General features: G+C 40.0%; 1 protein-coding gene across 3 annotated transcripts in view; it reads left to right on the top strand.

Annotated features, from left to right (window-relative positions):
* Nucleotides 1-19,040, top strand: part of LOC140212073 (rho GTPase-activating protein 22-like) — a 295,845-nt gene that overhangs the window by 258,807 nt on the left and 17,998 nt on the right. For all 3 annotated transcript variants that reach the window (XM_072282564.1, XM_072282562.1, XM_072282563.1), the window contains 3 exons: nt 3,447-3,579; nt 8,895-8,968; nt 16,801-16,922. In XM_072282564.1, coding sequence (XP_072138665.1) covers nt 3,447-3,579; nt 8,895-8,968; nt 16,801-16,922 — 329 coding nt within the window. The remainder of the gene's footprint in view (nt 1-3,446; nt 3,580-8,894; nt 8,969-16,800; nt 16,923-19,040) is intronic.

Genomic DNA, 19,040 nt, shown 5'->3' with positions numbered 1-19,040 from the left:
ATGCAGGGTTAGGGTCAGGAACGTGTACTTTTACAGCCAGAGACCAGAGCACTTATAGGTTTCATGTTCCTTTTAAATTTGTCTTGTTTACTGGAAGTATTTTGTACTTTATAATGTTTTAAAAAAAAGGACATAAGAAAAAAATAGTTGTTTTATTAAGAGCAGCACCAATAAACTTGTAATTTTACTAAAATCACTACCCAAATTCAAAATGGATCCAGATCATTGGAGTTTTACAGTACATTCACGAGGTAAAATCATCTGAGAGGTTTGTTGTTCACTGGCTTAAAGTTAACCAAAATAACAGTTATTACAGGGAAATGATGCCTTCAAGTCCTGACACTTTGAGTGCCTCATCTCTCGAACAATGGAATGGTTTCATCATTGCTTACATTCTTCCCAGAAGAACTAACCCTCAATAGCCAACTTACTGACTCTGGTGGCTGTGTGTCTAAAGGCTGTTAATCCTCTTGTACTAATTTGCTGTCATTTTTAAACAGTGATCTTGCTCAGCAGACCTCCTCGTTCTCTAAATGTAAACCTTTCTTTATTTGACATTTCTGGTTCTAATGTCCATTAGGTGGTCCAAGTTAGTTAACAGATAAGTTGGTATTTGAATGGTAAATTTTCCAGCCATCTTTTGAGTAATTTACAACAAATTTCTAACTAGTTTTACGTTAGAACGGAACCTAAATTTGAAAACCATTATATTTGGTGTGATTCTTCAGGATTGACTTGATGGGACCCTATGTTTAATCATTACTTCAAGTAATGGGGCATACATGGCAATGCTGATTTCATTGTTTGCCCACTCATAGTATACAGGCAACCTTGGCTCCAGTATCAGGATGAGAGACGGGCCTGGAGTACATGTCCTGTCTAACCTTCCAGCATACAACTTGGGCTACATTGAAACAACAAGGAAAATATGTGACAAAGATGTTCTAATTTGGTGGCATCACCACACTCTATTTGAACGAACATTTTCCAATACTGTCACACTGAGTTATGCAGAGAAGATGAGCAGGCCAAGACTTTTCCAGAATGAAGGGTGATGATAGAAGTTTGCATGTATCCCCAAGAACAAAAGGGTGCTAAACAGTCTCTGTCTTGAAACTAGGCCTCTCAATTTGTCTGGCTTAAATGACTTTCTTGTTTAAGTATTCAAGTGAAGTGCATTTTCTTTCCAATGTTTCTGTTGTTGTCAAAGCATTTTATTATCCCAAGTAAGCTTTATCGACCCTGTTCAGTTCTCTCATTGTTTTCCCTCTTGCAAAGGTCCCCTCCAATTTGTTTAGGCACAAATTCCTGCAGACCAAAAACATGACTGTTGCTCCTTCACAAGATCAACTCAGGAGTGGGAGGGGGAGGGGAATAACATTAATGAACAAGTTTAATCATCTCAAGCTCCAGCTTTACAAATATGGGCAAATTATGGAAAGAACTTTGCATGTAAAAGAAAGTTACCTCTCAGTTAGGCATAGCTGCTGCCCCGTCTTTTATTACCTCTCACCTTCACTTTTCCAGTAGTGTCCTGGCCAGCTGTCAATCTTCCATCCGTCTTCCTTTTAAACTTGTACAAAACACAGTTGATTGTGAGGTAACTTGTGCTGTTTATTCATCTTTCTGACATTCTCAAATCCATCTTGGCTCCAAATTTAAAATTCTCAGTTTTTTTTTCTAAATAACCACCTCCAGCCCCTCTCTATCTCTGTGATCTCCTAAAGTTTTAATTCTAGTCACATGTACACTTGATATTAATCACTCCTCGACTAGCACCCGTATCTTTAGCTGCCTGGGACTCTTGAAATTCCACTTTTACACCTCTGTAATTTGTCACTTAAAATATCTTTAAAGCCAGGTCAGTGCTAAATGTTTTTGGTTGTTTGCTCTTTTCATCTGCCCTGAAACCAAATCTTTGTCCTCTTTCTTCAGTTGCTTCTTAAATCCACACCACACTTCTGAGTTTAGTAGCTTTCCCTGAATCATCTTGGGGTTGAGGAGGGGAAAAAAGGATCAGCCAGGATTGAATGGCGGAGTAGACTCGATGGGCTGAATGGCCTAATTCTACTCCTATCTCTTATGGTCTTATGTGTTTGTGACACTACACGATGTCGCAAAATGTTCCTGTCATGGACCTTGGAAGTTTTTACTTCATTAATGTATATGCAAGTACAGGTTGAGCATCTCTTATCTGAAAAGCTTGGGGTTGGGAGTGTTTTGGATTTTTTCTAATATTTTTTGATTTTGGAATATTTGCATCTATACAATGAGGTACCTTGAAGATGGGACCCAAATGTAAATGCAAACTCCTTTTAGGTTACTTATACAGCTTATGTACAGTTGGTGCAAAGCTCACAGAGGGAGCAGTCCACAGTCAGATCACAGACTGACATGATAGAGCTGGGTCCTCCGCGGACTGTCAGAGTGGAGCGACCGCCACCGACTGCATCTCCCGTCAGGTTCCAGCCCTGTAATCAGCTTCATATCCGCTCTCAGTTTCAGACAGCCATGCGTTTCACAGCAACTACGATGGGGGGAGAGTAGTTTTATATAATATTAGTAATAATTGTGAATGAAACAATTACCTTCAATTTTCAGTCTGTTGTAATAGATCTTTGCTTGTTTCATGATCAGCATACCATTAAGCGGCATATGTTCACTCCATCACTGATGAATCCACTTTTCAATACACACTCGAGACCTCCATTTTTCACATTGTGCAGTTTTATTTTCTGTTTTTTATTAACCTCTGTTAATTACATATGTAAGGTCACTTCTGAGAACTGACTGTGGTGTGCAGAGACCTATGCATTGCCTGGGAATCTTCCCAGTGCCTTGTAGAATTTTCCATTTGTGACATCATGTCAGTGCAGTAAAAATTTGGAGTTCGGAGGTGTATGGATTTTGGGTATGGGGTACTCAACCTATAGTATTTTATTTGGAAATGTGGCTGACGTAAAATCAATTTCAACTGTTATTTAGGGCATTTTTTCAAATGGTTTACTTATCCCAGATTTTTGAAACTTGCCATTTGTAAATAAAATGTCATTGGTTAAACTAAAATTGAATCTTTAAGGGTTTTTACACAGGGCTCTAAATCGTATAAACTAAACTAGTAGCAGTTTCAGATCATGAATAAAGTGGTGCTAGTGTGGGTCACAAGGTTGGAATCTGGAGCAACATACAAAAAGCTCGAGGAGCTCAGCATGTCAGTCAGCATCTGTTGAGGGAAAAGGGAAGAAACAGTCAGTGTGTCAGGTCTAGTCTGAAATGTCAACTCTCTATTTCCTTCCACAGATACTACCTGACTACTAAACTCCCCAGAATGAGGGGCATTGCTTTTTAGGGGGTAGTTTTGCAGTTGATTCCATGTGTTGACAGAAAATGCTGGTTAATGATTACGGCTTTTCGAAGCTCCCGTGGTTTATGACTTTTCATTTCAGGAACACAGACGTTCACACGGTTGCATCCTTACTGAAGCTGTACCTGAGGGAGTTACCAGAACCAGTCATCCCATTTGCCAAGTATGAAGACTTCCTTTCATGTGCACAGTTGCTGGCTAAGGACAAAGAGGAGGTAAACACAGAGATATAATCAGAACTCGAGGGGCAACTTTCCCACACAGAGGGTGGTTTGTATCTCGAATGTGCTGCCAGGGGAGGTGGTTAAAGCAGGTGCAATGGCAACTTTTAAAAGACAATTGAACTGTTACAGGGATTGGACAGGTTTGGAAGGGTATGGGCCAAATGCTGACAAATTGGACTGGCTTGGATGGGGCACCTCGATCGGCAAGGACTACTTGGGCTGCAGGACCTGTTTCCATGCTATATAACTGTATAAGTTGCCCAGGGCCTTTCAATATTTTGAACTGACAACATTGTGTCCCTTTTGTCAGTAGTTCTAGAAAATAGGCCACCTCATTTTGTGTTTGGTACCATTTGAACTGTACCATTTGCTTCAAATTCAAGTAGCTTCAAGTGTGCAGATAGTGTAATTGCTCAAAGTACTTGAAAACAAGAGGTGTGGAGCCATCTCCCAAGCTACTTCCACTAGATACAAACTCTCTTAAGAAGCTTCTGAATACATAATAATGAAAGGGTAGGCACTGGTAAAATGCCCACTGCTAGTATGCAGAAGGTCACGGGAGCAGTTGAACAAAGCCCAGTGTTATATCTTGGTCCGAGACGGTGATTGCCCTCCACGTTCATCTGATGCAAAAGAGAAATCTGATGGTATTGGTTACTGTGTAGCACCTTCATTTTGTTAAGGAATCAACAACTCACTTCAGTTGTGAAAGTTTGTTCATTAACTCTAACGCTATTTAATATTACGATCAGAAACGATCAGAAATTATTTGTTAGAGTCATAGTTATACAGCACAGAAGTAGACCTTTTGACCCAACTTGTCCCTGATGATCATGTTGTCTGCTTGAGCAAGACCCAGATCCCCACATTTGACCCAATATCCCTCCAAACCAGGGTTCTCAACCTTTTTCTAAGCCATGGACCCTACCATTAACCGAGGGGTCCGTGGACCCCAGGGTGGGAATCCTTGCTCTCAGCCTTTTCTCTTCATGTTACTTGTCTAAATATCTTTAAAATATTATAATTGTACCAGCCTCTCCCACTTCCTCTAACAGCTCATTCCATTTACCCACCACCTGGAATATTGTTAGATTTGGTAAAGTTTAACCTTTTTCTTCTCCTGCCTTTCCTGTAGTTGATGTGACCTCACTGCACTGTATACTAATCTATGTCCTGTGCTAACTTTTGCTAATATGCATACATGGTTGTAACCAAGGAAAGCACCTCCTCTTGACTTAGTGTACAATCAATATGGATACAAGTTGCCAACAAGAACATGAAATCTCCCTTCAGCACTTAAGATGATTTGGATGGTTAGCTGCCCAGACTTTAGTCTTTACTTTGGATTCAAATCCTTAAATAAAAAATTAAACAGACTAATTTCCTAAATTTTACCCAGAAGTACCTGAGGGAATCAATTTTTGCCACTGAAATGGGATCTGTACACCAAATGTGATACCCAACATGAAATTTTGTCCACTCTTCAGTATTACATCAGTGTAAGTGTCAATAGAACTTGGCCATCAGATCCTAGAGTCAGGAAGGTGAGATGTCCAGTCGATTTTAGGTTGCACGATTTAATGAAGTCCAAGGATCTTGATATGCCTGAAAGACTGTTGGTTCATCTATATGTTAAGGAAAATTATTGTGATAGTTTACCATTTTTACTGATGGATCAAAAGATATTTTATCTGGGAATGTTGGTGTTGCTGTTTTTGTGCCTGAATTACAGGTAACAATAAAAAAATGTCTTACTAACCAGCTATCAGTATATAGAGCAGAATTGGTTGCCATCATTTTGGGCTTACAGTGGGTGGAGGAAATTTATCCTTGCAAGGTTGCAGTTTGTTCAGATTCTTTTTCAGTTTTGACTAGACTTAAAACAGGTCATTCTAACTGTAGGTTGGAATTACTGCTGGAAGCTCTTCAAACTTTCTCATTTTCTTGTGGGTCCCTGCACATAGAGGTGTTGAGGGGAATGAGCAGTTTGATTGTTTGACTAAAAAAGCAGCTAAAAGTTCAACTATGGATTTAGGCCTTCCCCTTAGCAAATCAGAAGTTAAGGAGTTGGTGGGGCTAAGAATTGTTATAACGGCAAGACTTGTGGGATAATGGACGTAAGGGGAGACACCTTTACAAAATACACAAAACTGTTGGGTTGATGAGAGAAGGGGGTAAAACAAGAAGGGAAGGAATTATATCGAATTGACATAGAATATTCTTATATCATAGAAAATATCACTCCAGTGTGTTCAAAGGTTCAATTTAATGACAGAGAAATGTATACAATACACCTCCTGAAATGCTGCTTCTTTGCAAAACATCATGTGTGTAGGTTTTGTCATTGCTATGAACCAGTTGAACACATTCTTTTACAATGTGAAGCATATAAGATTGAAAGAAAGCAAATGCAAGCTGCAGTACTATCTTTGGGGGTTGATCGTTTTCATTTAAAAACTTTGCAATGTTACGGAAGTGACTTTAACTTAATTCACAATATTGTCTTTCATTACTTACAATCTGTTGGGCTTTTTGGGGTAATTCACTTTTCATTTGATAAAGAAATAGGGAAGGTTTTATTTCCCAATTCTCTACACCATATTCTAGTCCAGCTAGCGGCAGCAATACACTTTTAAGATGGACTACCAACCACCATTAAAAGTCAGAAGAAGAAGAAGGAAGTTGTGATGCCCAGTCCTCACCTCATTCTAATTTGCTTTGGGAGTTATTTTGGGGCAGTATTGTGCTGATGTTTGAGAAGAATACAATGCAGCAGATGAAGGGTTATTGACCTGAAATGTGAACTATTTCTCCTTACATAGATGCTGCCTGACCTGCTGAGTATTTATTGGTATTTCCAGCCTCGTAATAGTGTCGAAAGGCCTAGACAAAGTAGATATGGAAAGGATGTTTCCCATGCTGGAAGAGTCGAGGACAAAAGGGCACAGCCTCACGATAGAGGGGCGCCCTTTCAAAACAGAGATGCAGGGAAATTTCTTCAGCCAAAGGGTGATGAATTTGTGGAATTTGTTGCCACATGCAGCTGTGGAGGTCAGGTCATTGGGTGTATTTAAGGCAGAGATTGATAGGTTCTTTATTGGACATGGCATTAAAGGTTACAGGGAGAAGGCCAGGAACTGGGGTTGAGGAGGAGAGAAAAAAAGGATCAGCCATGATTGAATGACGGAGCAGACTTGGTGGGCCAGATGGCCTAATTCTGCTCCTATGTCTTATGGGCTTATAATGAGATAAATAATTTTCAGCCTTGTCATTACCTCTTTGGCAGTTTGTTTACATGTACGTTCTGGAGTTTTGATTTCAATGAAAATGTGATTTTAAAATTTTGAAATGGAGCTCATTTATATTTTGCTAGCGGTGAGTTGTTGAAAGAGATCTCGGGTTGAACTCAGTTTGGGACAATAAAAATAACATTAAATGCTGCTAATTACACAGTGCCTTGAATCTATCCCTGCTGTACTTGGGCAGCAGCCAGTAGTCCTGTTTAAACACCACAAGTCCTGTTCTGCTGTACTTCGAGATGGCAGTTGGATTTCCCCAGGGGCCCATTCCATTTCGTGCCTGAATCTTCAGACTGATGGGGTCAAACAGCTCAATGTGCTTGCTTCAATTATGGCAGATTAGGAGAACCCTGGTTATGGAGAATGAGCAGAGGAATGAAATCAGTTTCAGCAAGATGGGCCAAGTGGCCTTCTCAATGCTATAAATGTCTAGAATTTCCTGTGGGTCTGGTTAAACACCGCAAAGTATAACTTGCAATCCGTACAATCCTCTGCATTTGTAGCACTACAGCTGAAATTGTTTTATTCCTCGGTCAGCTTTCAGTAAGTGAGGAGACTGGACTAGAATCTTGCATCAGAATTGAGAGCATCTCCTCCAGTGGTTAAGCTCCCAGACCACATTTAAAACCCAAGGGCTAAATCCTGCCCATTAGATGGGGAACAGCTGGGGAAACTGAGGCCCAAAGGCTGACAGGCAACTTTGGAACAAGAGTAAGTCATCTGGCCCTTCGAGCTCTTCTACCGTCCAACCAGGTTGAAGCTGATCTGTGACTTGGCTCCTATTGGCTGCCTTTTCCACATTCCATAGAGTCACTTGACCTAGAAACAGGCCCTTTGGTCCACTAAGTCCATACTAGCCATCAAATACCTAGTTACACCAGTCCCACATTTTATTCTTCCCACATTCCCTTCAACTTCTCCCAGATTCCAACGTGCACCAGTACACTCAGGATCATTTACAGTGGTCAATTAACCTGCCAACAGAAACAGGAGGAACCTGGAGCACCCTGAGGAAACCTGTGCAGGAACAGGGAGATTGTGCAAACTCCACACAAAAAGCACTAGACATCAGGATTGAACCTGGGTCACTGGCGCTATCAAGCAACAACTCTTTGACGCGTACCACTGTATTGCCCCTTTATACCTTTTGCATATTTAAAAAAATTCTGACATTAATGATTGACCACAGCATCTCTTTCTGTTTCCATACTTCCACCAGAGTTGAGGCTCCGTATTGAGACAGTCTGCTTCCCTCTGTTATGCTGTCTTGTTATGAAATTTTATTTATCAGTCAAGACCAGGTTGTGGCAGGTTTGCCTTCAACTAGAAATCGACCCGTGATTTTGACAGGAATACTAAGTGTCAATTTGGGGGTGGGGGGGGGGGGAGATCATGAGCTATTTTTGAAGGACCTGGAGATGTATTTAAAATATCTAGCTTTAAGTTATGAGGCAGCACGTTAGAGTAGCGGTTAGCATAATGCTTTACAATGCCAGAAACTATGGTTCAATTCCTGCCACTGTCTGTTTCCTCCAGGTGCTGCAGTTTTCTCCCCCATTCCAGAGACATATGGATTAGTGGGTTCATTGGTCACGTGGGTGTAATAAGGTTGTGCAGACTCACTGGGCCTGAAGGCCCTGTTACCGTGCTGTATTTCTAAACAAACAAATAAATAAAGACAAATGGAGATATGAATTTAAAAATGTGACTGACTTTCCTACTTCCCCAAAACTCACGTGTCCTTCCCACCCAGACTGCTGTTAAAAATGAAATTGGCTCCACGTGACTTATCAGGATTGGACACCATCTTCTAAGTGACCTCCGCAGGGTTGGGCAACCTGCTCAGCTGAGAAGATCAGAGGTGGCAATGGGTGGGTAAATCTGGGCAGTTTGATCTGCCCACCTGTCCAATTTACAGTTGGCAACCAGGGTTAAAAATGGGGTTTCTGTTTAAATGCTCTCCTGGTTTGCAATGAGAATTAATAACCTGGTCTTATTTTTACTTAGGGTGTCCAGGAGCTGATCAAGCAAGTCACTGGTCTGCCTCAGGCCAATTACAATCTCCTCAAGTATATCTGCAGGTGAGGTTTGCACAGTGACTCCGTTGAATAAAATGAGAGGTGGGTGACGAAGTGTTTCACCATCTAATTGGGTAAATTTTCTGTGTGTCATTCAGTGGCAGTTTACTGATTTACAAACACGTCTCTTTTATTAATTTTTTTATGAGTTTCTACATTACAACAAAAAAAACAACAAAAAGGAGATTTATACAATGCGAAACTAATGTGTCTGGTGTACAATTCATAGCAGTAAAGAAAAAGTACCCAAAATAAAATCATATAAAGTTAGTTTCCTCCCAACCCTCCCTCTTCACAACTCCAAACCAACCATTACGATATAAAGAAAAGTTAATCAGAGCTTTTGTCATCACAGAGCTGTGAATATATAAAAAAGTGTATTGCCTGCTACCTAAACTATAATATATTTCACATTAAAAACCTTAAAAGTTCACCAGAAAAGAAAGCTGGAAGTAAGGGATTAAAGTACTGAAAGAAAAAGGAGGATAAATCTTTAATCAAAAGAGAGGTTATGAAAATATTCAAGAAAAGGTCCCCACACCTTATGGAACTTTATGTCCGAATTAAGAAGTGAATAATGAATCTTTTCAAGGTCTAAGCAGGACATAATGTCTCTAAACCATTAAGCATGAGTGGGTGGGGCAACATCTCAACATGGGTGAGACCACACCTGGAGTATTGTGTACAGTTTTGGTCTCCAAATTTGAGGAGGACATTCTAGCTATTGAGGGAGTGCAGCGTAAGTTCACTGGGTTAATATGCAGGGATGGCAGGACTGTCATCTGTTGAAAGATTGGAGCGACTGGGCTTGTATACTCTGGAACTTAGAAGAATGAGAGGGTATTTGATTGAAACATTTAAGATTATTAAGGGATTGGACACGCTAAAGGCAGGAAACATGTTCCCGATGTTGGGTGAATCCAGAACCAGAGGCCACAGTTTAAGAATAGGGGATAGACCATTTAGAACGGAGTTGAGGAAAAACTTTTTCACACAGAGAGTTGTGGTTCTGTGGAATGCTCTGCCTCAGAAGGCAGTGGAGGTCAATTCTCTGGATTCTTTCAAGAAAGAGTTAGCTAGAGCTCTTAAGGATAGCGGAGTGAAGGGATATGGGGAGAAGGCAGGGACAGGATACTGATTGTGGATGATCAGCCATGATCACAGTGAATGGCGGTGCTGGCTCGAAATACTGAATGGCCTACTCCTGCAGCTATTGTCTGTTGTCTATTATCTCTAAGAACTAAACGTCTAGCCAAAGGAGAGGCAAAAGACAATGTTCAACGTTTAGTCAGACTCAAACGCGTGTCAACTTCACCCAAAATGCCAAAAAGAGCAATCAAAGGGTTAGGTTCTAAGTGTCAAGGATATGGGATAAAGTTAAAAAGACTTCTCTCCAAAATTTCTCCAAACTAGGACAGGCCCAATACATATGGATAAGAGAAGCCTCGCCCACTTTACATTTGTCACAAAAGGGACTAATATCAGAAGAGAACTGCGATAATTTAGTTTGAGACATATGAGCCCTATGTACAACCTTGAACTGCAAAAGGCGGTGGTGAGCACATAAAGAGGTTGAGTTAACTGACTTAAGGGTTGAGTCCCAAATCTCGTCGAACAGAGCAATATTTAAATCATGCTCCCAGGCAGTTCTAATTTTATCAAAGGGGGCACGCCTCAAGGTTGCTAACTTATCACGAATAGTAGATATTAAACTTTTACCCAATGGGTTTATACAAAGAAACAAGAAAACAATATTTTTTTCAGGCATCTCAGGAAAATTTGGTATTAAAGGGTTAATAAAATGTCTGATTTGAAGATATCTAAAGAAATGAGTATTAGGTAGGTTAAACTTTGCAGACAGTTGTTCAAAAGTTGCAAAACAATTGTCTATGAAAAGATCTTCAAAACGCCTGATGCCCTTTCTGCACCAGACATGAAATGTTAAGTCTTGCATAGAAGGTCGAAAAAAATTATTATGAAAGATAGGACTAGAGAGAGAGAGAAGCCATGAAGACCATAACGTTTTCTGAACTGAGCCCATATTCTCAGAGTATGTCTAATGAGAGGATTAACAATTAGTTTAGGCAAATTACAGGTAAGTACGGGAATGGAGAAATCCTTATGAGAGTTCAACTCCATTGCCACCCATTTTGGGCAGTCAGACTGATTATGAAAGAAAGACCAAAAAGTAAGGCAACGATAATTGGCTGCCCAGTAATAAAAACGAAAATTAGGCAAGGCCATACCACCTTTCCTTTTAGGTTTTTGAAGGTGAACTTTATTAAGTCTGGAACGTTTGCCCTTCCATAGATAGGATGAAATAATAGAATCTAACGAATCAAAAAAAAGCTTTAGAAATAAAAATTGTTAAAGATTGGAATAAGTATAAAAATTTAGGAAGGATATACATTTTAACAACATTAATTTGACCTACCAGAGGGATGACAAGTGTGCCAAACTCTGTTTTGTATGATTTAAAAGATTAGCTAAGTTTTCTCGAAAAGATGCTTTAAGTTCCTTGTTTCAGTTAAACCGAGGTAAGTGAATTGATTATGTACTACTTTAAAAGGGAGGTTATGAAATTCTAATATTTGTGCTTCTCTGTTAATTGGGAAGAGTTCGCTCTTGTGTAAATTAAGTTTGTATCCGGAAAGTTGGCTACATTTATTAAGAAGTGAAAACATTGGGGGTAAGGAGGTAGTCGGATTTGACATAAAAAGTAAAAGATCATCGGCATAAAGTGAAACTTTATGCTCAAAACCGCCCCCCTCCAAATCCCCATCAATTCAACGCAGCTACGAAACGCAATCGCCAGTGGCTCTATGGCCAGATCAAAAAGTAAGTGACTTAAAGGGTGCCCTTGCCAGGTGCCACATTTAAGGTTAAAAGGTTGGGATTGCTGAGAGTTGGTCAAAACAGAAGCAGTGGGACATGAGTATAGCAATTTAGTCCATGTAATAAAACTTTGTCCAAAGTCAAATTTTTCTAAGACCGCAAAAAGATAATTCCACTCCACACGATCAAACGATTTCTCTGCGTCAAAAGAGATGACACATTCAGGAGTCCCAGTTGAAGGTGAATACAAGATATTAAATAGGCACTGTATATTAAAAAAAGGAGGCGATTTTTGATAAAACCAGTTTGATCTTCAGAAATAATTGAGGGTACAATGTTCTCCACTCTATGAGCCAGAACTTTAGCCAAAATTTTAACATTGACATTTAACAAAGAAATCAGCCTCTACAAGGAACACTCTGTTGGGTCTTTGCCTTTTTTCACTAAAAGACTGATACTTGCCTCATTAAATGATGCTGGCAATTGACCATGTTTAAATAAATTGGATAAAACTAATGTTAATTGAGGCAAAAGCAGTGAGGAACATGATTTATAGAATTCTGCAGAGAACCCATCAGGTCCAGGAGATTTACCAGACTACAGTGCAGAAATAGCTAAAGATATTTCCTCTAATGATAATGGCTCATTGAGTTTTGCTTTGAGATCAGGAGAAAGTGAAGGAATATTTAAACTATTTAAGAAATGCTTGACAGAAATGCTATCATTTAAAGATTCAGAGGAATAGAGTTGAGAATAATAATTCTTGAATGTATCATTGATTTCAGAATGATTCAAGGTAATGTTCCCATTTCCCATTCAAATTTTAGTAATTTGTTGTTTAGCTTTAGAGCGTCTTAGTTGATTGACTAAAAATTTACTGGATTTATCACCATGAATATAAAACTGACTCTTACTTTCGAGAAGTTGGTGTTCAATTGGATGAGGGGAAATAAGGTCAAACTTAGTTTGAAGTTCCACTCGCTTCTTGTACTGTTCCGGATTTTTGGTCTGGGTATATAGTTGGTCTGTTGCTTTAATTTGATTAACCAGATCTAATTGCTCTGTATAGGTTTTTCTTTTCAAATTCACAGTATATGAAATTATTTGACCCCTTAGATATGCTTTCATGGCATCCCAGACAACCTGCGTTGCGGTTTCAGATGACATGTTAGTATCTAAAAAAAAGTTAGCTGGTCCTTCATAAATTTTACACAATCATTATCCGACAATAGGGTCGGATTTAAGTGCCAGTGTTTATTCATTTGGGGGAGACAGGAAGAAATATAGACAGGGTAACTGGAGCATGATCTGAAATCAATATACTCTGATAATCACAAGAGCAAACAGATGGAATCAGCAGGTTATTGATTAAAAATAATCAATTCTAGTAAAAGTATGATGGACGTGTGAAAGAGACGAGTAATCTCGCTCACCTGGATGGAGAAAATGCCAAATATCAGAGATACCATAATGAGAAAGGAAAGACTGAATTGATAAAGCAGAATTACTTGGTAGTCTCGGAACAGAGGACAATCAATCCATGACAGGATCTAACCAACAGTTAAAATCACTGCCCAATATAAGAGAATATAAGCTCAGGTTAGGCAATAAAGAGAAAAAATGATCAAAAAAACTCCACATCATCCGAATTGGGAGCCTACAGGTTAGCCAAGACTACCCTAGTATTATACAATTTCCCAGAGACAATAATAAAATGACTATTTATATCAGATACTTTGTTGTGAAGCTCAAAAGGAACCTTTTGATTTATAAGAATTGAGATCCCCCTGGCTTTAGCCGGAAAAGTAGAATGGAAGTGCTGATCCACCCATCTTGACATGAGACGGGAATTATCAGAACTACGAATGTGTGTTTCCTGCAAAAAAGCAATTGCAGCTTTGAGCTGCTTAAGATGTGAAAACTCCTTCCTTCTTTTAACAGGATGGTTCAATCTCTTAACATTCCAGCCTATAAAATTCAATGGACTAACCATTGTCATTTAAAAAAACATGGAGAGTAGTAGGCATGAGCAAAATCAAACAATCAAATAACAGCTCTGGGGCAAAAGTTTAAAACAAGAGAATCAGGACAGAAATATGTCCTGAATAACAAAGAATAACTAAAGATTCTATAAATGCTACTGGCAGTAGAGATCCTTCCCCCCCTCAAATCCCACAACAAGGAAGTTACCAAAGATCAGCAGCAAGCTCTTCGGAAAAATAACCATCCCAAAAACCAACTTCCAGATTCTTAACATCATCATATGCTCCATTTTGTTAACAATTCAAAAACCAGAAAACTTACCCACTACGAATTAGAATTATACATAGAGAAAAGAAAAATAATTCCACCAAAATGTAGTAAGCTTAACTCAAAGTAATAATCCAAAAGAAAAGATATGAACTAAGAAACACATAAACAAACTTTACCCAGTAACCTACCCGCGAGAAACTATGAAAAAAATTCACTGACTTGAAAAAGGAAGATCAGGAAAAAAGTACTTGTCCGCCATTTTAAATAATCAAACCGAAACTGAGGAAATGGAAGTAGCAGGGAAACTTTCAATAAATTTCTGAGCTTCTGTAACCGAGTTAAACCACTTTTCTTCTCCAGTAGCGAGAGTTATTCATAGACGAGCTGGAAAACGCAGAGAGGGCCTGAGTCTGCGATTATAAAACTCTTTCATGACTCCTTTATACTTGGCACGTAGACTCAGAACTTGGGGAGCATAATCCTCGACAATACGGATAGATTGACCCTTGTATTCCAACTTTCCTCTCCGACGTGCTTCCATAATCAAAAGGTTTTTCACCTTATAGCGATGAAAGCAGGGAATTACTGGACGTGGCCTATGGCCCGACTCCAGCTTAGGCACAAAGGTATGGTGAGCTCTGTCTAACTCGGGTGGGGTCGGAAGAATATCATTCCCAAAAATCTCACAAAGCAAAGTGGAGAAAAATTCGGTTGGAGATCCACTTGCGATAGCCTCCGGCAAGCCGAGGTTTCGTAGATTTTGACGTCTGCTCCGACCTTCCAGGTCAGTAACTTTGGATATTAACTTGCTGTTATGATCCCTCAAGCTGGAGCAAACGGTTTCCAAATCATGAAAGCGACGTTCTAAATCATCGGTAGCAGACTCAAGAAGAGAAAGACATTCTGCATGAGCCTCCACTTTGGAATTAATTTGATCTAATTTGGATTCCAATGAACTGAAAGGAGACTTAAATTCAGAATTAAATTCGGATATTATATCATGGCGGTGCTGTTCCAAAATGGAAACTATCTCAGCAGACGAACCAGCCGCAGGAACTTCTTTTTTCCCTGACTTGGTGATCTTTGAAGCCATTGTAAGACGGGCGTATTTGCAGGCAGGAGGGAAAATTAAAAAATTAACAATCTAGAGTTTAATTAAAAGGAAAGAAGTGCGGAGATAAGAAATAAAAGGGACCGACAGCTTTAAGCGACTAAACCATCGCCATCTTGACTGGAAGTTTTTTTCTGTCCCCATTCTTGAAACAATAATGAAGTTGAAATCTGTCCAATAGTTGGGTAGACATTGAACTTCTATCCTTTAATACAACATCGTTAAAGCTACCATTTATTACCTTGCTTGAAATCAAAGCCTGGACTTTGATTTCAATCAAAGTCATCTTAGATAGGATTCTAACACAAACGTATGCAAAGTTAATTGGTACACTTTGGGTGACGCAGTAGCATAACAGCACCAGTGACCTGGGTTCAACTCTGCCAGTGTGGGAGAGGAGTTTGTATCTTCTCACCATGACCATGTGTGTTTCCCCAGGTGCTCCGGTTTCCTCCCACATTCCAAATCCGTAAGTGTTAGTAGGTTAATTGGTCTCATTGGACCAGGGGGGCCTGTTAACAAGTTGTATCTCTAAATAAATAAAAGATGGCGGCATTAATAATCGCAAGGGAGACTGGCAAACATTTGAAATTACAGGCCTGTTGAATGTCTTCGTGCACAGATTACTTTCTCCCTGTATAGATATGGTCACATCTCTGGTGTACTTTCAGGTGTTGTGGTGGAGAGGGGCAGATAATTGTCTTTTATGGTGACCTCCCTGTGTACCTTTTTTTTTCAGTACAGTTCATTTAAAATGGGCTGGCTCGTTCCTGGTAGATTTTTTTGGTTGTTTTGCGGTGGGGGGGATGGAATTTTTGGAGAGGCCCTGAAGTACTTTCATATTTTTCAATTGTTTGTAACCCAGTTATCCCTGAAGCCCAGACCTTGGTTTGGCAAGGGTCAGACCAGTGGAGCGCGGTATTGCGGATATACAAAACTTTGCATTTGGGCAGACGGATTGTAGTAACTCTTGATGTGAAGCGTAACCTGACTTGTCAAAGAAGCAGAGTTCTTTAATTAGAAGTATGAATGAATGAAGCGAAAATGCATATACGAGGGGTGATTGATCAGTTTGTGGCCTAAGGTAAAAGGAGTCAATTTTAGAAAACCTAACACATTTATTTTTCCTACATTTACACACTTAGTCCAGCGGTCGTGGAGCATACGGATCCCTTCTTTGTAGAAGTCAGCGTCTTGGACCTCCAGAGGTGGTCCACAGCAGGGGTGATTAGAAGGAGATGAGGAATAAACTTCAAACTTTCTGCATTTTCACTCAGAGCTGAACTGCATGTGCATGTAACGAGAGTGGTATAAGTCATCTTCTACCTTAGGCCACGAACGTATCAATCACCCCTGCTGTGGACCACTTTCTGGAGGTCCAAGACGCGACTTCTACAAAGAAAGGATCCGTATGCTCTACGACCGCTGGACTAAGTGTGTAAATGTAGGAAGGGACTAGGTTGAAAAATAAATGTGCTAGGTTTTTTAAAATCGACTCCTTCTACCTTAGGCCACGAACTTATCAATCACCCCTCGTAGTTAATGGATATTGAAAGGAGCCTAGTCCATTCCAGTAAAATGCTGGTGTATTTAGACTTGCATTTTTCCATTCTAATATTGACCATGTTGTCTCTAGATTCCTTGATGAAGTTCAGTCATATTCAAGTGTTAATAAAATGAGTGTCCAGAACCTTGCAACGGTCTTTGGGCCGAATATTTTGCGTCCAAAATTGGAGGATCCGGTGACGATAATGGAAGGTAAGGGGATTTCACTCACCCACTTCTCTTCCAGCTACAACTTAATCCAGTAACTGGGAGAGCACTCTCTTTACTTCTCCTTTAGGAAGCACATCAGATTCAGCTGGTCTGCAAACCACTGAACTCCTACTTTAAGTGTTTATTCTGTGAAGAGACGCTGCAGAAAGAGCAGAAAACTAGGAGGTGTTTGCAGCAACTCCATGTCCAGTCGATAATCAAAAAGGGCATCATTGTTAACGATTTGGGCTTGTATTTAAAAGGTGCCACAGTAGTGTATCTGTTAGCACAATCACTTTACATCGCCAGCTATTACCGATCAGGGTTTGATCCCCACCGTTGTCTGTACATTCTCCCATGACCATGTGGTTTCCTCTGGGTGCTCTGGTTTCCTCCCACATTCCAAAGACGAATGGTTTAGGGTTTGTAAGGTGCGGGAATCCTATGTTGGCTCCATAGAGTGGCAGCACCTGCGGACTGCCCCCAACATAATCCCTGCTGGTCTGATCTGACGCACGCAATACATTTCAATGTACGTTTGACAAATAAAGCTAATCTCTCAGGTGGCACAGTAATGTAGCGTTTCCAGCGCCAGTGACCCGGATTCAATTCCCGCCACTGTCGGTAAAGAGTTTGTATGTTCACCCCGTGACCGAGTGCTTCCTCCCACGTCTCAAAGACATACGGTTTCGTAGGTTAATTGGTCACATGCGTGTAATTGGGCAGCAGAGACTCATTGGGCCAGAAGGGCCTGTTACTCTGTTGTATCTCTAAATAAAATCTTTTTAAAAATCTGATTGAAACAGGCTGGTACAGTTTTAATTTGATGTAATACTTGCAATTCCATGTGTTCTGGGCAAATGAAGTGCCGCTAAGGTAGAATATATAAGTGGCTGACAGCTTAAACGTAAGCAGAACACTGCAAATACTCAGCTGGTCACATGGATGTGAACTGAGTAACTGGGCCGGCTTCCCACCCTTCCCATCACCTGCCCATGGCCTCCCCCCAGTACTGAACTGCTTTTTCACCTGATTTATCTGCAGTGTACTTAATATTCACTATTTACTGTGCACTGTAAATTGGAGAGACTGAACAGACTGGGTTGTATTTTTGCAGACATCAGATGGAGCAAAGGCTCCTTTCCCTCCATCATCAGAATTCTGAACGGTCCATCAACCCATGAACACTACCTCATTATTCCTTTCTGTTTGCCCTCTTTATTTATTTTGTAATTTATAGTGATTTTATGTCTGGACTGTACTGCTGCCACAAACAATACATTTCACATCATATAAACCAGTGATAATGAACCTGATTCTGAATATCTCTTCAGACTAAATATGAAACCAAAGCCTTTTGTTACTTTTGAATATTCCATTCCACCCACACTTGGCTTGCTACATTGCTCCAGTAAACCTCAATGAACAACGCTATAATTATTTATAGATACTCTTCCTCCATGTACATCACTGAGTCCAATAATACAACATACCAGCACTCATAGGTTTTATTTTTGCAGGGAGAGGTTGCTGATAATGATTCTGCTATCCATTAGTAATGTGACTACTGATTTTCATATTACTTTTCCTGTTGGCTTCAACCGAGCCTGTAACCTTCTCCAATTCTTACCAGCAGTTACACGACTGAAGCTTCCGAATCTTCTCTCCCTGCAGGTAGCATTGGCTAACCTGGGGACTTTAATAAAATGATAAACGTTGCCATTGATTATGTAAAAAAAAAAAACAGAAAATACTAGAAATACTCAGCAAGTCGGGCTGTATCTGTGGGAAGAGAAACAGGAGTTAACATTTCAGGTCAAAAACCTTTCATCAGAACTGTAAATGAGACTAACAGACACAAGAGATTCTGCAGATGCTGGAAGTGCAGAGCTACATAGTCAAATGCTGGAGGAACTCAGCAGGTCAGTCAGAGTCTATGGAAATAAATAGTCAATGTTTTGGGCCAAGACCCTTCATCAATCCCAAGAAAACTAAAGAAGCTTGTTAAGCCTCCGGGGGGATGGGCTGATGTCTCTGGAAGGTAAAAACAAAAAGCAATGCTGGAAATAGCAGGGTCAGACTGTAACAGAAAAGGAACTGTTAATGAATCGTTTACCTTGA

Source organism: Mobula birostris, chromosome 18 (genome assembly GCF_030028105.1).
Source record: "Mobula birostris isolate sMobBir1 chromosome 18, sMobBir1.hap1, whole genome shotgun sequence".
Taxonomy (NCBI): Eukaryota; Metazoa; Chordata; class Chondrichthyes; order Myliobatiformes; family Myliobatidae; genus Mobula; species Mobula birostris.
The sequence above is the reverse complement of the archived record's forward strand: the minus strand, read 5'-3'. Positions and strand labels throughout refer to the sequence as shown.